Source organism: Cryptomeria japonica, chromosome 2, assembly GCF_030272615.1.
Source record: "Cryptomeria japonica chromosome 2, Sugi_1.0, whole genome shotgun sequence".
In the NCBI taxonomy this organism is placed as follows: Eukaryota; Viridiplantae; Streptophyta; class Pinopsida; order Cupressales; family Cupressaceae; genus Cryptomeria; species Cryptomeria japonica.
Genome location: NC_081406.1, coordinates 195,448,423 through 195,473,113, shown reverse-complemented (window position 1 = coordinate 195,473,113; position 24,691 = coordinate 195,448,423). Strand labels below are relative to the sequence as shown.

The window sequence follows — 24,691 nt, the reverse complement described above, 5'->3', positions numbered from 1 at the left end:
TCTTCCACTTCTACATCCATACCAAACTGTTTCTCTCCAACAAATATTTCAGCTTAGCTTTACAAAAACAAAACGTAACCTGCTAAGCTTCTAACTATCATAAAGAATTCCATGACTTCGATTTGTGACAGTTATTATTCACCTACCAACTACATGAGAAAAACCAATCTTCACACAAAGAGTTGCTCTACCCCTAATCATGAACTTGAATCTCTGATTGAAAATTTGACAATTAAAAATCAGGATTAGAGGGTTCTAAAAAATGCTAGGAATGCCTTCATCCAGAACAGGTGCTCACTCAGCAACTAAATCTTCACCAAAATGATATTAAATAAATAATCTTGTCTGCAAACTGACAACCACAGGTATATTATCTGTTATCATAAGCCGCACCCTATTCTTAAGTGCAAAAGGTTTGCTTTCAGATTCCTGTCGACACGATTTAATTTTGAATCCAGCTTTGAAAATCTTGAAGTAGGCTCAACTCTATTGCAATCACATTCTTTCTGTTCGAAAAATGTCAAAACCTTTTGAAAAATGAATAGTTAGACGTCAGATGAAATAATTCCTCACCGCTACAAATGTGAGTAAATTATGGAAACATGTGATTTAATTGGCTTCTACATTTGGAAAACATTTAAGCTAGCTCTCATAAAACATTTTCAAGGCACCATTCTAACTGGCCGCCATGATTAAGAAAGGCAGACAAACATTTCACTATAAGAACTCTACCTTGTTGTGGACACCGCAACTCATTCAAATTTGAGTTTTATCACTCACATTCTCTTACAAACTAAAGTACAGGTTCCTTTGGCTTGAAGTAAGAAATGCAAATTAAGTCTTTTCTTCCTTTGAACAAGAATTTAAAAGAAATATGTTAATCGTTTTTGTCATGGGGTTTCCTGTTCACTACAACATAGAGATGTCTCTGAAATCTGGCATTCATAGATACCAATTTCTAAATAGCTAATTTAAATTCAGATGAAGTGTATCATCCTCAACAATCTCTAATATTTGTTTCATGAAACATATCACTTTGCAAAACCATATCAATGGATGTAAAAAATCATATGCAAAAATCAGAATCTAAAACCAACATAAATCGTGGTAACTGTATTAGCTGGAACCAGAAAATGTTGGTAAGCAACATGAATAACAACTCACAACTTTTCTTGGCAAAACAAGTAGATATGTAAATTTTATTCTAGTAAGAGCTCTTAAAATTTAGCTGTTGGCAAATGCCTGAAAATTCTTGAAGATGTAAAGACAATAGTAACTAAAGCAGTAAAGTTAACCAATATAATTCACTTCCAAGTAAAAAAGCATTCGAGTCTTCCATTACCAGCAAATTCACATTAAAAAGACCTTGTCCTTCTCCAGATGCCAGAAAAAGCTCCCTATTAGCTGGGCTACAGTCACCTTCGTAGAAGTTCCGTATCTCAATAGGGCGAAAGAACCACCACACCTTAATCCTTTTCTTTTTCAATTTACGATCATCCCAGATTTTCATAATTTTCCCAATGTATGGTTCAGGCTCACCTTCCTTGTGAACATAAACACAGTCGTAACAAGAATATTCCACGCCATCGTAGGTGAAGGAATCATAAAACTGAATATCCTTTCCTTTTAATCCCTTTCCACGTTTCACCCCCCAACGAAATTCAACATTTGCCACTTCATCAATTATCGTATTCTCTGGCCCTTCTTCAGGAGGAGCCATATTTGGTAGCTTCCTCTTTATTTGCAGCCAAACACCCTAATCCTTCAAATCAGAAAAAACAGATATATTCAGTAAGGTTTAAAAAAAGGTCAAGTATTAGATCACCTGACAGAAGATAAATACTTATCTAATATCATTAAGCAAATAAAAAGTTAGAGATGCAGCAGAACTGCAAATGTCACATTAAGAATACAATTCCAAAATCAACTAAAATCAGTAACATGAACATCTTAATATCTATAAGAAAGGGACTTCGAACAAAACTTACAAACCCATGTTCTATCAAGTTTCCAGGATGAGACAGTACGGGATGGGAGTATGTGTATCAGGAGGGAATTTTTTAATTAAAGAAATTTCATATATTCATACGATAAAGCATTCATCATATAATTCTAGAACCTGATTACATAACATCAGAACTGAATAAAATTTCATTGATTTCATTGTCAATGAAAATATATGTAATATAAAAATTACAACAAAACATACAAAGGCTACAAGCCTCCACCACAAATACCACAAATTGTCAAGATACATGTAATTTCATAAATAATTACAAATGTGTACAGTCTTGGCCACTATTTTACTTATATGCCTTTTATTATTGTACAAAATAAGGTTGTTTCACCCCTCAACATTGAATTGGCAATTATCAACAAAGGCAACCATGCCTAGCCTACAAATAAAAAAAATCTAAGGTGAAAGAAATTGCTTATCTACGACATCCTAGACATGCACACTATGTTCATATGTAGGCACCATCTATGCCTTGAAGATCTAAAATAGTGATGATAAGACATGCCAAGTGGAATGCTCCAGAACCCCTACTTTTGCAGCCACACAAGCAAACACCAACTTAAAAGGGGTCAAAATGTTTCAAACTTTGAAAGCAGCAATAGTTTCACAAAAGAAAGAAAGGAAATGATATGATCTTGGCCAGCAATTGGACACGTCCCCCCCCCCCCAAAAAAAAAACCCATGTCACCTGTAGGGGGACGTTGTGAAACTTGGGAGAAACGTCCCCCCCCCCCAAATAAAAAACCCATGTCACCTATAGGGGGATGTTGTGAAACTTGGGAGAAACATCCCCCCACAGCACCACCACTTCTGCTACCTCTGTCTGGGATGTCGCTGGGTCACTTGCTATATGGCACATGCCATTACATACTGATTGCAACCTTTAACTTCATGAAAACTAGTTGGCCTTTCATGGGGCACTAACAGAGATGTTATATTGCAGATTTTGCCTTGAAGATTTCAACTAACCTCTATTTTTATATCAGCACCACCGCCACCCCCCCACCCCCCCCCCCAGCACCAATCCACCACCATCCCCTCATTGTCCCCAAATTTAGGCCCTTGGTCCCCATGTCCCCAAAACCTGCCCCCCATCAGGAGACTCCATGGACCTATGCAAAAAAGTCAACCTTGCCAACCCATATCCCAGCAATCAGCCTCTGTGTGTGTGTCTAAAGCCCATTGACTTTGACAACTAAAAACCCTAGCAACCAAAATCTACAAATCATGTTTGTGTTTTCTTTTAAATGATTTTTTGACTAGGTCATAGCCATCCCAAGGACTATCAAGGAGTGTCCAAGGTAGGTAGCATCCATCGATGTTTCCCAAAAATTGAAATCTCGAGGATGTTTTGAGATTTTTCATCAAATTGGAACAGCTAGGGGACATCTCTGACTTATCCCTACACCCTCAAAACATCTAGTGGGGGAGTCTAAAAATACAGGAGATGGGTTCCCAAGGCAAATATTTACAGCATTATGCATAATCATGATATATGCAATACTAGTATTTAAGAGAGCAATTACTAGTCAATTGTTGTGCATGTTAACTCCGATCAATTTTGGCAGCCTCGATGAGCCGCCCTTCTTAGCTTTCAAGATTGCACAATATGTTTGTTTAACAAGCATATTTCAACAGGCGGGGATACAAATTAAAAAGTTGGCCTAAAAATATATTAGCATAGCTAAATTAAAAATGAAATGCATCACTTCTTATAAAAAGATGGATTGTGTGATGGGAAACCAAAGCTCAAGAACCAGAGATATCTCTTGACCCAAAACTCTATCTTGAAGGTTGTTTTCAAGACATAACCAGGCTCCATGTCAACTATCAAGATGTTGATCATGGAAGAGCGTAGAAGTTCTTCAAACTAGTTTAAATCTACAAATACTATAAAAAAATTATAGCCAAAAGTGAAGGACAAAAAACATGAAACTTTGATGCCCTTTTGCAGCCAACAGTTTTTGTGAAAGCTAGCATAGACAGCCTTGTGGTCAATCATATGACACTTCACAATCAAAATGCAGCAACCACTGTAGTGACATCACAATGAACAGTTTCCCTCAACTACTCCATAAAAACATCACAAAACACTCGAGTGTCAAGTACCTGACATTCCCCTCCTTTATCCATCAACTATGTGAAATAAGGTTCTTTTAACTTTCACTATCAAGGATCAACTCAACCAATTTGCTCTTGATTTAAGGGTTATGACTAAGAGTAAATTAAGCTCCCAATTTTTTCCCAAAATAGTCACACACATGAAAATTGAGTGTTGGAATTAGATGCCTAAACCTCTAAACCTTGTACTTACAACTTCTACTCAATTCACCTAAAAGGCCTTGGCACTCCCTAATTTCAAGAAAGCAAGTTCTTGCATAGAATGTCCACTTAGTTATTTTAAGCACGATAGTTCTTCCTATTGTTGTAAGTTTGTAACCCTTATTGGAGCTACACTAGGAAAAAAATTAATCCTTGGACGTCTCGGATGACTTCAACGCATGTCTGTCAAATTGAAGAACACCAGTACAAGTCAAGGACACTAGAGCATTTCTAGGACATTGGCGCACATTGACGACTATGGTGCTTCACACCAGTGTCCTCAAGGCGTCCAGGTGTCCATTCTCAGAGTCTATGTCCAATCTGGGCGCATGTCTCTTGTTGTTCAATGTGGAGGGGTTTTCAAGAGCTTGAAGTGTAAGTTTGACTCTGTTTCAATTGTGTTACGAAGGTAATGGCATCTAGGAACTCTCAAAGGTGTTTTGGGTTGGTTTAGAGTGAGTTGGATGGTATCAAGGGCATTCGAGTGCGATTAGAGTTTTGCCAGAGCTAATCAATGACACCTAGGACCTAGTAGGTGGTCATGTTTGTTGAATCAAGTCTAACGAGCAAACTCGCCAAACTCGTCGAGTTGGCGAGTTTGGCAAAAACTCGCCAAACTCGGCGAGTCCCGAGCCTCAAACTCGGCCGACATTTAGCATAAAGAAAGTCAAAAAAAAAAAAATTAATAGATTTTTCAAGTTCTTTTTTTTTGTTCAGTTATCTCTAACCCCTAAAAGTGAACTTCATTTCATTCACTTGCAAAAATAGGAGGAGTAAAGTGAGTTGGGAAGAAAAACAAGGGTGCATAGAAGAAAAACTAGCAAGGAGGAAGCTCAAGTTTTCTTCAATTTATCACATTGGGGTTGCATTGTGTTTGGATTTGGTGCATCAAGAGTTGGATAGGAAGAGTTTGCAGCTCATTTCAAGCTTGTTGTAAGAGGAAAGATTGTTTTTTTGAAGATTTGTGTGTTTCTTGTATGCAAAAATTCCATTTTCTATTCATTTATTTTGAAAGTTTTACCTTTTCTTCCAAAATCTTTTGTATGTTTGTAACTTTGTATGTAGCATGTAGTATGTAGTTGTACTATGTAGGGTTGTATGTAGGGTTTGTAATTTTTTTTTTTTTAAGTAGGGTTTGAAAAACCCTACAATTTTTATTTATTTTTTAATTACAAACCCTACCTTAGTTTTTTTGAATGTATGTATTAATTTCATTTTGTATTTGTAATGTTTTATTGCAGCAAACTTCACTTTATTATTTGCCTCAACTTCAAGTTTCACAAAACTATCCTACAATGTCTACTTCAGCTTCTAGACCCCCCATTAGAAAGGACCCTGCTTGGAAATATCATGAGGATTTTCCAGGGCAAGGAAAGGGGCAAACAAAACGTACATTTTGCAAAATAATATTCGATGGAGGTATATATAGACTGAAATACCATATTTTTGGTGTGTGTGGACATGATTCCGAACCATGCCTAAAAGCACTCCCTAAGGCTGTACGTGATTGTTATGTAATGGTTGAGGAAATTGAAAGGAAAAAGAAACAAAAGGAGGATCAAGCGGCCATTGGGAGAGAGGCAACTTTAGGAAGAGGGACACAGTTAGGTTGTGTTGGAGGCCCTTCTTCCTTACCTTCATATCGTCCCACTCAGTTTGCTACTGTTGGTGCTTCCACTTCTACTTTTGTAAGTGGCAGTGCCACAGCCACTTCTCATGCTCCTAGCACTAGTAGTTGTAGTGGGAGTGTTAGCATTGGACCTAGGATTCGTAAATCTAGGTTGGATACCTTCTTTGTGTCTCACACTACTCCTGGGTCCCAACAGTCGCTTGAGGGCATGGGTTGGAACAAGGAGGTCCATGATGCCGCTAAAATGGCAATTGGCAGGTTTTGGACCTACAACGGTATTCCATTCTTTACAGCCAAGTGAATGTTTTATAATTTTTATGTTTGATTGTTTTAATTTGTATACTTTGATTCTCTTCATTTTCTTTTTTCTTGTACATACTACATAATACATAAAACATACATTATCTCATTGAATTTATTTGTGACAGGTCTCCTTATTGGCAAGAAATGGTTGATGCCCTTACCATATGCAGGGCGGGGTTCAAAGCCCCTACTGAGAGTGATTTGAGGGGACCCATTTTGTCTCAATTGGTGAATGATGTGAAGAAGGAATTAGATGAACAACGCCAGATATGGAGCACTAAAGGTTGCACCATCATGACTGATGGTTGGACGGATAACAGAAATAGAACTCTCCTTAATTTTCTTGTTTCTTCCACAGGTGATTGATTAATTTTAGTTTCATTTAGTCTTTTATTTTTTATTTAATGATTTATTCAATGATCATTGATCTAGCTTTATTTTTTTATTTCAGGGGGCACCGTTTTCATCAAGTCCATTGATGCCTCTGCCCATTGCAAGAATGCCACCTACCTATGTGAGCAGATAGAGGAGGTGATTGATGAGGTGGGTGAGGAGAACGTGGTACAGGTGGTGACCGACAATGCAGCAAATTATGTTGGTGCGGGTAAACTTTTGATTACAAACTAAATTTGTATGCAAATTAATTACTATTTTGTACCTCCATTAATTACAATGCAACAAATTATGTTGCTACAAGTAGACTATTGATGGAGAGGCACCCATCTATAGTTTGGACTCCATGTGCTGCCCATTTCATTGACCTCATGTTGGAGGATATTGGAAAATTCCCATGAGTCAAGAGATGTGTAGAAAGGGCGAGAAATGTGTGCAAATTTGTATATAATCATTCATGGGTGTTGGCTCTTATGAGACAGTACACAGAGTAGAAGGAGTTGGCTCGTCCAAGAATTCACAAGATTTGCCACAAACTTCATCACATTGTAGTCCATGCTTAGCTCTAAGTCGGCCTTGAAACGTATGATTGTTGGTGAGGAGTGTTCTTCCTCATCCTATGCTGCCACCCCTGTAGGGAAAGATATGGCAAACTGCATTTTTTATGAGCGAGACTTTTAGGTCCCTTGTGATGAGATAGTGAAGGTAAATTTTTTATAAATCCTACAATTTAACTTTTTGTTTTATAACTTATTATATATATTCTCTTATTTGCTCATTTTTCTAAATTACACAATATTTTCAATTTTGTAGTTTGTTAAGCCCTTGGTGGTTTTGTTGCGAGTTGCGGATGGAGAAAAGCCCGCAATGGGCTACATATATGAGGGCATGGATAGGGCGAATGAGGGCATCAAATCCGTCTATGGAGGAGATGAGAGCAAGTATGGTCCCGTTTGGGAGATCATTGATAGGAGATGGCATCATCAGCTCCATAGGCCCATCCATGCAGCAGCTTATTATCTGAATCGGGCATTCCATTTTATCCCTTCTTTCAAGGTTGATGTGGAGGTCCTTAATGGGCTATACTTGATCATGGAGAAGATGGGACCTGTTGGTACTACTCAGATAGAGGTTATTCGAGAGCTACAGTTGTTCTCGGATGCACAAGGGGAGACCATCTCTCGTCCTGTCGCCAAAGACGGTAGGACAACTATGATGCCAGGTAAAAATAAATTGTAAGGCTTCATTTTAGTTTTATTGTATATTGTAACTTGTTAAATGAGTTCATGAGTGAGACTGATTTTATTTATTTTTCTCATTTCAAACTCAGATCATTGGTGGAGCTTTTTTGGCCCAATGACACCAAATATTCAGAAGTTGGCCATTCACATCTTGAGCCAACCATGCAGCGCATCTGGTTGTGAGCGCAATTGGAGTATGTTTGAGCACATACACTCCAAAAGGCGCAATAGATTATTTGGGGAGAAGATGAATGATCTCGTCTTTGTTCACTACAACCTCCGCCTGAGAATGAGAAAGAATACATCAATTGACATCTCTCCTATCATTCTAGATGAGGTTGATCCTGAAGCAGAGTGGGTCAATGAGATTCAAATAGATCCTGTGGCTATCTTTAGTGATGAAGACACTGATTGGATCGACCAGGTAGATATAAAGGTTGAGGCTGTAGCCATGGCAAAGGAGGAGCAGAGAGCACGAGCAGAGACAAGAGATACTGATAGTGACACAAATGTTCCTGATGTTGGTGAGCATGGCATGGTGTCACGGGGAGTGACTATGGCTGCCGAATCATCCAAGACCTACCTTAAACGCCTTCGCAAGGGGCCGAGGCGAGAGGGTGCACGCTCCTCTGAGCCATAGGCTTGTAGTTGTATTTACCTTTGGTATTTGTGTGGAACGTTTGATGATGATCATATGATGACATGGATTTTTTATTCCATGAGTTTTGTAATATTGTATATATTTGACAATATTTATATATTTATGTTTGTTATTTCCTTGAGCTACAATTTGCGTTTATGCTTATGTGATTGATGTATACTTGTGTATGTAATAAAATGAGTCGAGTTTGATGATGTTATTGTGTCTTTAAGGTGTATTCAATAAAGGGTGCATGAAACAAGTTTTAAATCTTTAAAAATCTCTAAATGTCTTGAGTTTTTCACTTTCCCGAGTCCAACCAAGTCTGACTCCGAGTCCCGAGTCCGAATCTGATTCGGCCTTGCTGAGTTCGAGTCCCATTTCTTTGATCTTTAACCACCATCATCAATGATGCAACCTTACTCAAATCTGGTTTATGATGCATTTTGAAGATGTTTAACTGAGTTCCTGCAAGATTACTCCTCTAGTGTTTCATTCTTGAATATCATTGATGTTGAGAGTTCATCTATTTTCAGTCATGTCTGCATCTACGCTTGAAAATGTGAGTACTAACTTCTCAAATTTGAGTATATTTATATGATAAGGGTGATATTGGACTATAACCAGCTCTTTTCATTTGGGTCAATGCCATTCTAAATAAATTTGATGTTGTTTTCAGCCAATACATGATTTCAGTAACAAGTTCTATTAGTTTCAATTTTGATTCACTGTTTTAGTTGGTGCTTTACATATTAAAAAAAAAAAAAGAAAAAAAGTAACAAATCGGAATATCAACATAATCCTATAAAGCAGATATTACAACATGCAAGTCCTTTTAAAAAATATATTGGTTTTGAATGGCAACAGGCAAGGGACGTCATAGGGACCTCAGAGTCAGAAGCCCATCTCCTGCTGCCATTTCTGCAGGAGGATGCCCTTTGAAATGTCTCATCTAATTGAAGACAATACACCACATTCTATTAAATAAGACACCACGTTCTATTAAATAAGACTTTTATATATAAAATATAATAGACCATAATTGGCTAACAAAATTGAGCCCATTTGCAATACTTTTACAAGCACCAATTTAATATAAAAAACAACTTCAAAACAATTTAAATGTATCAGAACATTAAGCATTCACTAATTTGAATTACTTTAAACTCAAAAATATGCATCTGCAATTACGAACAAACTTTACAGATGATGTCATTCTAAATTACAAAAAAAAACTCAGAAATATAAATAACTGCACAACATCCACCAAAAAGGTCTTCAATCTTTAATACACATGGTGCTTAACCGCCCGCTGAAATGGCTGGACCATTCTTCAACCTCCAACACTATCATGCTAACAATTTCTCCCAATTGCTGATTGCAGAAGGCTAGAATGTCAAACATTTGCATGGTCTCTCACACATCATATCACCATCCCTCGCAGAACTTCATCTTAGTAGCTGCTCACGAATGGTGTTACATTCCTAGTTAGTAGACTTGTAAATTTACAACAAAGTCTTTGTATTGTTGTATGCCTTACAAGTTGATCAATGCCTCTGCCCTCTACTTTAAATTGTATGTTGTCATTGGCTCCCTTACCAAAAGCATCTCACTTGTTGCTAATGAAACAACATACATAAGATAGCACCACATCCACCGTGTGAACTTTCCCGATGTATAAATAATTCCTCCGTCACTCCCATCAATCTTTTTCAAGGGTTGACAAAGTAAATCTAGAGGCCTTACACATATCAAGTGTAGATTGGCAGGTCTACACAAATGCCAATAAGGCTTCTCAAACAGCAGCTTAAACTTGTTGAGATTCTCGATTAAAAAGCTAGGCCACAAATAAATTACCCAAAACGGATGTATTTGGAGGCAAATGGAAGACAATCACAATGATCTGCTGACTACACTTAGTAGATTACCAGATCAAGCAGTAGTTGCATAAAGTAAAACAATAAAATTTCAATATTTCCTTCCTGAATTCAGCGCAATAAAGTTGGCCCTACCCAGCTGGTCATCAACCAAAAGCCTATGACGTTAAAGGATCACGGAAATGTCAAATGAAAAGAAACTCCACAATGAAGTTATAAAACAAAACCAAGATTATCCGAGATGAACATATCCAATTAACAGCTCACGGTGAGCTAGTCTAAAGAAAAACCAAAAAAGGGGATTTGTTCAAAGGCCTCACATCAACATAGGATCCCAACGCACCATCTCCCCAACCATATGCTAACACCTTGTTTTACATGCCCGACCGAATATATTTATCAATTTAAATAATCTACTAATGCAGTGGTCTCACATTCTGAATAGATGTGCCAAGAAATATATCATTTTACATAATCATATATAATAACTGGAAAGAAGCTCTTAGCCAGTGCCCTTCTCTGCAGACCCTATATCTCCAACAAAAGAGGATTTAATCACTTCGCATACTCTAAATTATAAACCACACAAATAGAAAAATCAATCCCTTAGTCCAATTCAGTCTACCTTATCGAATTTTCTACACCAAAATTCCATTCAAAACCCTTCTATAATTTTTTTAAAAAGCAGCCCTAATCTTTTTCCACTCTCTCTCAAAAAAAAGAAGAAAACTTAAAAACAACCCAAGTCATCTAAAACAACACTCCTTATATAAAAAATTTAAAAAGGGCCCTAATATTTTTCCAATCTATCTCAAAAAAAACATGAAAACTTAAAAAGAAACCTATCAAAAACATATGATAATGAAACAAGGTAAATAGCAGTTATATTACAAATTCGCTATTTTATATTACAAAATCTTTTATCGTCACGCGCCTAATTTCTACCGATTACCCTAAAAACTCTCCAGCTTAAATTGAAAACCTAAACAACCTCGAGATTTTTTGAAATGTATACCAAGATACTTACCGCTTTCTTTTGTGGCAGCAAATGTATTATCCGGCGAAGCGATTGCCCACAAGAAAGTTTATGTGAGCCTTTGAACTGTGGAGGTTTGTGAATTTATTGGGAAGTGCGTGTGAGAGTAGCACTTGCAAATCCTAGAGGGTTTTCTTTTTTGGAGCCAAAACCAGCGAATTTATAGGCAAACATTTTTGCTAATCGTTAAAGAAGAAACAAGAGAAAAGTAGGAATGACCCCTAATTTATTCGAGAGGGATACAATCTAGTTGGATGAGGAGATTTCAAACCCTAACCCTTTTATTTCCTTCGAAAAGGGATTAAAAAAAATGTGTACTTGGCTAAAGGGAAATGAAGGTTAAAGGTCGGCTCTTCTATTTATCGTTTAAAAAAAGGTGTGAATGTTGTGAATGTTGCTGAAAATTAAAGGTTGAAGAAAATAAATTAGTTTTAGTAGTAAAATGTCCATCTACTTTTTATTATGGAATTAATGAGGTTTCAATTTAAAAATAATTGTTAAAGACTAATATAATCTAATTGTATGTAGCTTAACTTACATGGAGGAAAATATAATGTCAATCTATAGCTTAACTTACATGGAGGAAAATATAATGCCAATCTTTTTTTTTATTAGGTCGATTTTCAAGTTTACAAGAGATATTTTTTTCAATATAAATTGATATGCAGAGGTACACTCTTTGACATTAAAATCAAATTCGTTTGAATCTCATTTGCTACATATTTAGCATAACATATTATAAAAATATTTAGCTAACATATAATAAATAGATTTGTTAAAAAAGCTTTAGAAAATTTCAAGCAAATGCAATTAGCAGGTGTAAAGCGAAATTCGTTGCCTAATGCTTAACCACTTGACTCAAATAATCTTGAAATTAGGGGGAGTAGTCATGCCAACTCCCAATCAATCTCCACTCACTAATGATTTCAATGTAGTGGAAAATTGATGAAACTTATGATAGCAATAGGGAAGCTTATGTGGGCCTATTTAATAGGCTCTTAGTTCTCTTCAACAACACCTTTTTTCTCAAAATTTAGTTACTTTCCCTTCATAAAAGTATAATTTAAGTAACTCTCTTTATTTGTTTGTTTGTTTTAAACAATAATGTGAAGTTCTTATGTTGTCATTTAGCTAATTCAAAATTCAAAAAAGCTATTGTTCAAAATTCAATAATTTTTAATTATGTCTTTTCATATTATAAAGTAAATAAAAAAGACAAAAGACAAAAGCAAACCAAAAAAGAATTAATCAAACCTCATGACTACTCTAAACACCTACGTGAAAAGAGTAAACAACAAACTCTGGAATATTTCAAACCAAGCAAGTGGAATCGTTGAAGACATAAATGACTATCAATTTCCAAAATAAGATTTGTTCAAACACGAAGAATTTAATGAGATTTAACTGGTAGTGGTGAAAGGTTGTTTTATAATCTTCGAGCATAACATCCTACTACAATCGTCTATTGGTATTATAGTCTTCTGAAAATCTTTTTTGGGGAGTTACTACATATGAATAAAATATATGCCTTGCTCTAGGTAAAATTATATTTTCTAGTAACAACAATTTAAAAAGTAATAAAGGAAAGTTAAGGGATAAATAATACAAAGCAACTAAAACACAAGTTGAACTAATCAACATAGAGCTTCATCTCTTTCCATCAAATACTCAACAAAAAAAATATACACTCAAAAAGCAGACAAGACAATGAAAAGTAGTAACCACTGTCAATAAATATTCATTAAAAAAAAAACACAGTTTGCTTAAAATTAGAGTTGTTCCCGCCTCTTTAATGCTTTACTTAATGTTGTTCTACTAATGTTTAATGACTTACTTGTTTTGCTTATCAAACGATCTTTTTTTATTTTCTTGCTCATTATGGTTGATGTAATGACACGTCGAGTAGCATTAGAATCTTTACTACATGATTTTGAACCAATAGATTGATATGCATCAAATAGATTTCTCACAATAGTTCTTTCACCGTTACTGTCAGATGATCTTAGGCCTAGAATTTTCATTGTCTCTCTAAAATTCAAATTTTTAATCATTTGAACAATTAATTGACATCTTGCGGTTTGATTTAAGTTTTGAAAAGAAACAACCTGGAAATTGAATCTATCAAACAATGTTAACCAAAAGATCGTTTAAAGTGTGTGATGATTAGACCACATCAAAATAAACCATATTTGCACAAATTAGATTAACACAATTCATGAACATATGATACAATCATATGAGGAATAAAATTTAATAAAATAATTTTCAAAATTCATCTAACTATATGTCCATACCCATGCACACATACAAGACAAAATTCCTAATAAGCTCTCCAAAAATTTGATCCAGCCAAGTTATCCTTCGAAATTGGATCACCAAATAATTAATAATACAATCTAATAAGTTGTTTGGATCATTAACACATGCTGAAATATTGAAACATAAGTTTCTTTCACACTTCACAAATTCGATAAAAAATATCAAACCAAAGATGCATAAATATTTCACTATTATGTTTGCATTAATAATCCAAAGCCTTTACAATCAAATGAAGGGATTTTATAGAGTTTAAAACTGTCAATTTATAAGCCTAAAATTAGGGATTTTGGGCAAATTTGGCTTAAAATTTAATGAAAATAGTAAATAAACACCCTAAAACTACTCCAAAACTAAAGCTACGAATCCCTAGAACTCATGCAAGAGGTAGATGATGGATTTGGACGGTCAAATATGAAGAAAACTACTAATTTCTCCATTGTCTTGAGTGCCAAAATACCATTGTTTTATTTCTTATGTGTTTCCCCTTTCAAAATGTGGGCTTCCTTTCTCCTTCTTTGTTGCACTTGGATTGACTCTTGCTAGAGTGATTTGGATGTGAGAATGTAGATAAAAACACTCCACGTGCTACTCATTTGACCCATGTGAAAATTAGAGCTAACTAGAGTTGCAAGTCAAAACATTATTTTTTCTTTGTTGATTGTCGTTTATTTATGCTTTTTCAAGATTTGAAGTATCTTCACTTCAAAGACATGCTATTATCTCTAAAAAATTCTTATTGAAAGCAGCCATCATATTATGCTATGCAACTCCTCAACATTCGGTGTCTTTGTATATTTCAATTTGATAACTAGATTCTTCACAAAGTCCTCAATTTATTGTTCTTATCTTCAAATTGTGGGAGTTCCACTTGCATAATATTGAGATGTTGTTTTTTGGCCATCATTTATGTTACATCTCACTTGTGCTCTAGTTATTTTTATGTTATATTGCACCATGTTATATGTTCTTTAGTTGTTCTATTTTATGATTGTGAGATGTTTAATCGTGCCCTAGATGTTTTATGTTTAAATTGAATGATCGTGCCCTAGATGATTCATGTTTTAATTGAATGATGATGCCCTAGATGTTTCATGTATTATTGAATGATGTCAAATATGCTCAATATAATGAAATGATGACCATAATTGTTAAATTTATGTTTTGGTATCTAACATGAGGACATTTAAGATGTTTTATTTTTGTTAATAATATTTTTGAAATGCCAAAGTTATAACAAGATTTCAAGCTAACTGTTTGAACTGGTCAAGTGTGTGCAGAAGTTCGTCGTCCTTTGAGAAGGGAGGGGAAGTATCATTAGGTCGAGAGGTAAGGAAAGAGAACTCATGCCATCTAGAATCCCTAACTGTAAGTTGAGTTAGGTCATCTCATGTTGACCTTATCATTTGTCAGCCTGTCGCGTCAGGTAACCCTAATTTGGTCTTAATAAGAGTTTAGGGTTTCATGACTCTAAGTCATAGATTGGTACTTCAAATTAGTTTGTTATTATTATAATTAATTTATCTATTATTATTTATTTGAACAACCCTTGAAAACCCATTCTTTCCAACCTATCACCAGTAAGAGCCTTTGCTTTCATAACCAACCACGTGAAAGCCCTGGCCTTGGGGAGTATATTCTTATTCCAAACCATTTTAACCGACCAATCACACAACTCCTTATCAATCTTGGCAACCCAATATCCAAGCTTTGTAGAATACTCACCAGATTTGGCTGCGCACCAAACAATAGTGTCATCCTCATTACTTAAGAGTACTTCCCTTTTCTCTAGAATTTCCATTAAGCATTTCCTTTGACCTTCACTCAGGAAATCGAATGCTTTCCATTTCCACCTCGGCCCCGTTATGCCATCGTTAACTGTGAGATAGTCGCTTACTCTTGTACCATATATTTTTTCCACTTGTAGTTTAATTTCATGAAAGTTTCCATAGGCTGAGATAGATTCATGGTCACCCCACGAATCATCCCAGAAGCTATCTTTTTGTCCATTTCCTAATTTCCATAATAAGTGGTTCATCACCAAGGGCCTACATTTGCACATAAAATTCCATATCGATGAGCCCATCGGAGGGTTTGCAATTGTCAAGATCTGAGATGGGTCTTGTGAGTCAAGATACTTAGCTTACAACAATCTGCACCATAGAGCCTTCGGGTTCTTAAACATTCGGCATATTAGTTTCGCTCCTAGCGGCCTGTTCTATAGTATAATATCCCAAATGGCGAGACCACCGACCTCTTTACCTTTTGTAACATCAATCTAGGCAACGAGTGGGATTCTTTTGGTTTCATTGGCACCTTCCCATAGGAAGCGTCGTTGTTGAGCTGATAGTTTCTTGGCCATACTTGAGGTGACCTCGATGCATGAAAGCATGTAAATTAGGATCGCAGAGATGACAACCTTTAACATTGTTATTCTTCCATTCATGGTGATCCATTGACCCTTCCAACACCCCATTTTCTTTTCACGTCTTTCTAATACTTATTTCCAAATATTATCTCTTACTAATCTATTAAAGAGGGGAATGCCTAAATATGTTGTAGGCAACCTTTCAATCTGAAAGCCAAGGATTCCCAAATTTCTCCTTTGAATTATGTTGGATGTGTTGAAAAAGTATATTCTTGATTTATTTTCATTGATACATTTTCCACATGCATACGCATATTCCTCCAAGATCTTTCTTATAATAGAAGCTTCATCAAACATGGCCTTACCCATTAGTAGGGTATCATCCATGAAAAGTTGATGAGTAAAAGAACGTAGATCATTTATGACATTTATACCACTCCAACTTCCATTTGCCATCTCAACTCTTATAGAATGGCTCAGATCATCCACCATTACAACAAACATAAACAAAGATAGTGGATCACTTTGATACAATCCATTTGTCGCTTTAAAGAAACCACACAACTGTCTACTTATGAGGATCGAGTATCCCACAATGGAGATACATGCAAAAACCCATTCTAGCCACTCCTTACAGAAGCCAAGTGCATTCATAGTTTTTAAGAGAAAACTCCATTGAACATGATCATAAGATTTGCTAACATCTAGTTTTAAAAGGATACTTCTCATACCAGATTTTTTAATTGAGTGCAGTACCTCATGAGTAATGATGACTCCATCTGTGATGTTCCTTTTAGGCACAAATCCACTTTGTTCACCGATGATAATTCTGAGAAGAATCTTTTTCAGATGATTAGCCATGACCTTTGCTATGACTTTATAAATTGTATTACAAAGCAAAATTGGCTGAAAATTTGTGAAGGTGGCCACTTCCATACATTTTGGGATCAACGCAATATTTGTGCTATTTAGGTCTCTAAGAATTTTCCTCTTCCTCCTTGATTCCTCCACAACTTTGATGATGTCCTTGCTCATAAATGACCAACACCTTTGGAAGAAAGGTGCAGAAAAGTCATCAGGGCCAGGTGTCTTATCTAAATGCATTTGAAAGAATGTACATTTTACTTCTTCCTTTGTAACCTTATCATATAGCATATTGTTATTTTCCTTCGTCACCCTAGTTGGGATGTATTGAAGGCATCTTAGGTTAGCTATTTCCGTAGTGTTTTCTCTACCTAGTAACTTCTTGAAATAATCAATACCTTGATCCCGAATAATGTTTAAATCCGATGACCAGGACCCATCGAGCAGTTTGATCTGACTTATTTTGTTCCAAGATCTCTTCATTTTAGCCATATTATGAAAAAAGGTTGTATTATTGTCCCCCTCCAAAAGACAAGTTTACCTTAAATTACTCCACCCGTAACATTCCTCACATGCAAGGATCTCCTAATTTTCTTGCCAACAACCTCTTCTCTCCTTGGTACTCTGCAATTGCCATTCCATCATTGATTACTTTATTACTCAAAATCTCCATTTCCAGTTCGATCCTTTCTTTTTCCACAAAGACTTTCTTAAAAACAATCTTGTTCCATATTTTCAGATTTTCTTTTAGCATGCACAATCTCTTACTGAATCGGAACATTTGAGTTCCAGTGAAGATATCCGAGTCTACCCACTAGTTTTCCATTTTTTTAAATTATATTTAGGCATCTCAACCACATATTTTCAAAACGGAATTGTGAACAGAATGACTCCATAACTTCATTAATTGTTAATTCTACCAAAAAATGGTTCGAGATCAGAACAACACAGGTACGGGCGTTCCATCAACCTATCGTGGGAGATGAAAAACCGATCCAATTTCACTGATATATTTGTTAAACCAACCCTTCTATTGTTCTATTTATAAGCTTCATTTGGTGTATCTATTTCTATCAAACCATTTTCATGAACAAATTGCGCAAAATTCAATTGAGATTGACTTACCTGATTGAGCCCTCTCGATTTATCCATATTGGATAAAACTGCATTTAAATCCCTGACAATGATATATTTTCCATTTTGCCTGAGGAGATCGCTAGAAATTTCTTTCCATAGAAGTCTTTTATTTTCTATTTTAGTAGGGTTGTATATATTATATATCTTCATTTTAAAGTTTGAGGCTAAGCGGCTCACCTCAGCAAACATCCAATTATATGTCATGTAAACATCAATCACAGTGATTTTATTTTTCTTCCATATGAAACCAAGCTCTCTAGAGGCATTGTTTGCTTTGTTGAAAACACCTTCCAACCTTTGAAAACTCAAGTCTGGTTAGTTGCATTTCTTGAAAGTTTTGTTTCTTGCAAAAGAACTAAATCACATGATAAATTGTCCAATTGACTCTTTATAATGTGCTTCTTGTTGGGGCGTTTAATCCCCTAATGTTCCAGGTGAGGACCTTCATTGTCCTCCAAGGGAGGTCACCACTCCCTTGGATAAAGTGAGATAAGTTATGATAGAAGTCTGGTCTTTAACTTGTGCATCCTCTACCCTCTTTTGTTTATTCATTTTTTGGCCCCTGTGTTTCTTGGTTTGTTCTGTCTTTAAAATTTTTGTCGTCGATTGAGAAATAACCCTTAAATCCATAATGCCAAGTTCATCATCATCATATTTCTGCTCAGGTTCTTCATTGGTGAGGCATAGTTCCGTAAATGAAACAATTGCCAATTTTGGGCAGCTCTTCTCTTCATCTTCAATCGCTTGAGTAGTTTCAGAGGGTGACTCTTCCTTCAAAGCTTGATTCTTCGTTAATTCCTGCGTTAGGGTAGACTTTTTAGGAGTCCATAACTTTGTTATAGGTTTAGGGCATGATACTTCATAATGTTTTCGACTTCTACACCCTAGGTAAGAGAATTTTTCTTTTTCAACTTCCAGGTTTTGAACCCATTCACCATAAGAAGTTTTGAGGCAAATTTCATTTGGAATTACATTTATAGAGAGAATGTGAATTCGTGCATAGCGAATGGAATCCTCATCACCCATATCAATATTGACCACTCTACCAAGAGTGTTCCCAATTCGCATCAACACCTGTTCTGACCAGAATTCAAAAGGCAAGTTGTATAACCATATGGGTTGCTCATATGGATCAATGTTATTTGGATTAAAAATTGGAACCCATTTCTATATATTGATTGCCTGATCATCGATTTCCCATGAGCATCGATTTAGAATTGCGTCTCTGTCAGCCCCAAAGTTGAAATCCACCACAAAAATTGCTTTGGCAGAAAATAGGTTTCCATTTTGAAGTTGCCCCAATTTGCTTTAATCCATCTCCAAATTTCCTCCCGTGTGCAATATTTTTCCAGGATACGACCAATAATTGAGGTTTTTTCTAGATTTATTATATCATTATCTACAATGTCTGCTACACAATTTTTCAGAAGCTGCGAAGGTCCCTTCGTCTCCTGTGAGCCCGCAAATTTTGGCTGAGCCATTTATATGTATATGTATATGATGCTCTACAAAATGGACAATGTTAGACTAAAACTTTTGGTCGTATAACACATAAGAACACAAGAAACAAAGATAAATGTTAGTGTTAATCAACCAAAAACTAGTCTAAACAGGCATATCAAGAGAGACACTAAAAACATGATGAAGTATTTAACTATGAAAGCAAACACAACAAGGCATCTCCAAATGCCTTCTACCATGCTCATAACTCCTTCTCCCTTGTTCCTCTCCTCTCCAAGTTCCAAATTAGTGTAGCTCTCAACAAATTTTTGCACTATGGATGTCTTATGGAGGTTCAAGATTCACAAATGATTGTTCTCAAAATGATATGCAAATGTGAACAAAACTAATTAGATATGCTATGAAATGAACTAAGATTTATTTTAGTCCAAAATGACAATATATATTATTTATGCTAAATGATATTTCTCTAAAATTCACTATAATGTAAATGCATACAAGTTTTCAAGATTTGGATTATGAAGAAATGGGCTCTATTTATAGGAAAAATGGAGCAATGGATGGTTGAGATTGAGTAATCTCAACAAAGGTCATGATTGAATGATATTCAATCCATGTGAGGGCTTTCAACCTAATCCCAGAATGACAAGTGTCAACATGAGATGGGTTGAGAGAAGAGGGAATAAGCATTAAATACTTGACATGACCTGAGGGTTAACTTGGGAGTTAAGGTCAATGTTGGGTTGAGTGAATAAATTCATTATTCAAAGAATAATGCTTTTATCCAATGGATAAATTATTGTGCAAATGTTAAAGGGATAACCATGGTCAAAGCAATAAATGCTTGAGGAGACACATGGGTCACATGAGGGTTGAGTTTAGGGGTGAAAGTCCCTAACCATGGGTGCAAGTGGATTTAACCATTAATGGTCATGTAAGAGCCATAAGTGGTTTGGAAGACTTTAGAGGTTAAATTGTTGAACACACAAAGTATTTAATGCTTTTCAAAGACTTTGAAGTCTTTGAGAAGTGACTCCAAGTTGCTTAGGAATGTGACAATAATTAGGGGATGGATTTAGGCTAATTAAAAAGGGTTTAGAAGAATCTGGAAGGGGGTTAGGATTTGCAAGTGGGTTTGGTGGGTGAAGGAAAATAGGATTTTTATTGAAATAAAATTCATTTATTTCAACAAATAGGTGCAAGTTGCATTTTTAGGAGAATGCAAACAAGGGGGGATTTAATGATTTAAATAAATATTTTATTTAATTTATTTAAAAGAGGAAAGGGGATTAAATGAAATAAATAGAATTTATTTATTTAATTGATTGTGATTTTGGTTTAATGAATTAATTAAAATAATTGAATAATTTATTTAATTAATAGGAGAATGTTTGAAGATGAATTAATTAAATATTAATTTAATTAATTGATGGCTAGTGGATTTTTAATCAAATAAATGGCAAATATTCATTTAATTAAAATGGACAGATTTATGTGACTACATTTGCCCCTCTTTGAGACGGTGCAGTTTATCGCGTCGTTTCAAAGAAAGAAAAATGGGTGTGAAGAAATGTGCCTCATAAAATGTTAATTTAATAGGTGGTATGCCCCCTCGAGAGATGGGCTGAATTTTTTTGAAAAATCGGGCGATCTCTCGAAAAAGAATGAAAATTGGTAGGGTGGTAGAAGAGAAGAATTTAACAATACTGGTGAAAAAATAGAAGAAATCGGATATAAAATGGAGAAATAGGAGGCTCTGGAAGTTCACGGGGACCACGACGGTGAGCGGGAGAAAATTAGGGTTATGACGAAGGGTATATATGGGGAGAAAGGGGTGAAAACAAACTCATTTGCATTCGTGTCCATAGTGAAATTTGAGCTCCGATAGTGACATTTTGGAAGAGCAAGCAACAGTCAGAATGTCGGTTCCCATAACAGATCATTGGTTAGAGAGAGTCCGTCGATTCTAGCGGCCAAATGACTATAGACCAACGGTATGTGAATTTGAATTTTTGAATTTTATGCATTTTTGATATGTTTTTGCTTGGTCCAAGTTGACTCAACACAATAGCGCTAAAATTGTGTTTTGGTGGTGTTGTCAACTAAATTAGGATTACTATGCTGCTATTGCATAGTGGTTTTAGCGTTGTTGTCAAGGGTAGCGCTTTTGTATAGCTGATTTAGCGTTTTTGGGTTTTTAGCGCTATTGGGTATTTGATTGAGCGTTTTTGTGAGCATATTAGCGCTGTTGTGTGTAGAATAACGCTTTTGTTAGGAAAATAGATGCCCTAGTGTGTTTGAAAAAGAATCTCCTGATGCCAATGATGGATGGATGGAGATGTGAGTTGAGAGTTGTTTTGAACCATAGCAGCCCTGATGAGACTTAGGTCATTAGGATAAATGTCTGTTGTAGTCTAGGTGTGCCATGATTTCTTACCTATTGAGACCCAAAGATACTTGATTAAAGTATTTGTTGATAGTCTAGGTTCAAACTTAAGAAAGTTTGAAACAAAACAACTGATGATGATGGTTGATGCACGTGTGTAGGAGGACCTTCGCGTCTTATAGATGTGCGAGAGGCATCCCACCACACAGGTGTTGTGCGATCGATTGATAGAGGTCGAGATGGATTGCATTGTAGCAACAAGCCTGTATGATGTTATGTATATGCCCATGATTCAGACGAATCACGGTTTGATCACAGCATTGGCAGAGCGATGGCATAGTGAGACATGCATGTTTCACTTAGCGCAGGGGGAGATGACAGTTATACTGGAGGATGTATGGCGCATCCTGCACATTCCCATTCGAGGAGAGCTGGTGACATATGACCAAGCTTGGGGGACAACGGCAGTGCATAGATTCTTTGATGAGGATGTCTTCATTGATGATGGGTTGATAGCCTGGGAGGATATAGTCGCCTTGTATGAGCCATTACCATCAGTGCTATCAGGGATTCTTGGGGGACTGCTATGTCCAGATCGATGATCGTATGGACTTGTCATTGGTTGGGGGCAGGTGATTGAGCAGATGATGACAGAGGGGACCCAGTTTGCATGGAGACTATGCATGCTATTGCACTTATATCGGGATTTACATGAGGTAGCATACCGAGGGGTGGGCTCATTGGGAGCGGGGATCACTCTGCTTCATATTTGGGCATGGGAGCATCTACTTGTTATCCGACTAGTTAGTCTGAGATTCTGAGTGGTGGACCAGCCATATGTATACATGTATGGAGGTATGATGAGTCAACCCCACCTGGGGAAGATAGAGTTGTGGCAGTGGGCACTAGATGATTTGGATACAGTGATCTGGAGGTCGTACATTGAGTGTGAGTCGTGGGAGGATGATGCAGAGGCATTGCCGTATGTGTTTATGACATGATACCTCATTGGTAGGACAACCTACAATGTGGAGAGATAGCTTCTAGGTAGAGTTCTGAGATAGTTTGGGCGGCGACAAGGATTGCCTGGTGGATCGGGAGAGTATGCTAGGGTAGTCCGAGAGAGGCACCTATGGGGACCAGTGTTACCTTATGATCAAGCTTTGGCAGAGTTCCGCACGCTACAAGTGAGACCATGGCAGATGAGGCCGGGGGTGGTAGATGTTGGGGTGTCAGATGAGTACACTCAATACATTGCAGCACATCCGATTCCTCAGATATCAGATCCAGTGGAGCCTATTCCATCCTTTGAGGAGGAGAGGAGATAGGGATGAAGGAGGAGAGGAGGTCGTGTAGGTGGATGAGGGAGAGGAGATGGTGATGGTGGCGATGGAGGAGGAGGAGGAGGGGGTGGGGGTTTGGGAGGAGGTGGTGGATTCGAAGGTGGAGGTGGGGGTGGTGGACGATTACAACGGAGAGGGAGAGGTAGGAAACCATTATGGCTATCGCAGGGACCTTTGATGTAGGGAGGCGTGAGATTAGGTGGTAGGGATGCAGGTGAGGGACAGGTACCTATGGAAACAGGGGAGGGAGCCACTTGAGAGGTACCTATGGATACAGGGGAGGGAGCGACAGGGGGTGAAGATTTGTGGGATCATATGATATTATTCTTGTAGACTCGGCTCAAGGATATGGAGGCAAAGGTGGCAGCTAGAGATGTGCAGTTGTTTGCACGAGAGTCAGAGTTGACCGTAGTGCTACAGGAGAGGGATGATGTAGTGGAGAGATTAGTAGAGCTGCAGGAGAGAGTCCGGGTTGGAGTAGGAGCACAGGGTCCTACTGGGGAGGTGGTGAGGGAGATTCGACGAGCACAGGTTGAGATAGAGTATTGGTGGGGGTTATATGAGCAGGTGGTGCCAGCTAGTCAGCAAGCACTGAGCTATTCCCAAATGCAGCGGGCGAGATCAAAGCGATCTTAAAGGATGCAGAGTAGTGGGGGTGTTATGGGTTCTCCACGAAGAGATAGATCAGGTGGTGCAGGGGGTAGTGGGGGAGTAGGTGGTGATGGTGGTGCAGCATCCGGTTAGAGTGGCATCTAAGAGGGCATTCTTGTATTCTTTGATATTGTCATTTTGGACTGTGTCTTGGATGGCTCTTGGTAGCCGATATTTTGGACTTCATTGTACTCTGATACATGTATTTTTTTTGTCGATAGGATATGATATATGAGGAGATCCCATATTTTATGATGATATGCATGTTGATGATATGTATGGATGTTATGCAGGATGATGATCTTATGATGTATGCTTAGATGGATACTTGTACTTGCTATATGGATGCGTTGATGAGATGATTTATTCCTATATGATATCTATATGCATGTTTTATGAATGGGATGCTAACATGTGGATGCAGGTTGATATGCATGATTTGTTGACGTTAATGCTTTATGTATGTAAATGCTATGATGATTATGTATGCATAATGAAATGATGCTAATGATGATATAGATAGTACTTGTATTTTATGGCGATGCGATGATGAGATAGTAATATGAAATGATGTTGATGCCATGTATGATTTATTTATGTAAATGCATCTAGATGGTTAAAAATGAATGCAATATGGATAAACAAATGTAAAGGACAAATGTTTATACGATGATATCTAAATGAATGTATAAGTTTAATGTATAAA

General features: G+C 36.8%; 1 protein-coding gene across 14 annotated transcripts in view; it reads right to left on the bottom strand.

Annotated features, from left to right (window-relative positions):
- LOC131072807 (protein ANTI-SILENCING 1) overlaps positions 1-11,635 on the bottom strand; it is a 71,717-nt gene extending 60,082 nt beyond the window's left edge. For 5 of the 14 annotated variants that reach the window (XR_009112765.2, XR_009112766.2, XM_058009069.2 and 2 more), the window contains exons 1-2: positions 10,744-11,007; positions 1,343-1,762 (exon numbers count right to left, since the gene is read on the bottom strand). Coding sequence is in view for 12 of the 14 variants with exons in the window: in XM_058009069.2 (XP_057865052.2) it covers positions 1,343-1,720 (378 nt within the window). In the remaining 2 variants the exon portion in view is untranslated. The other 9 variants (XM_058009078.2, XM_058009080.2, XM_058009072.2 and 6 more) reach the window with 8 other exon arrangements.
- Between the last annotated feature and the right edge of the window lie 13,056 nt (positions 11,636-24,691).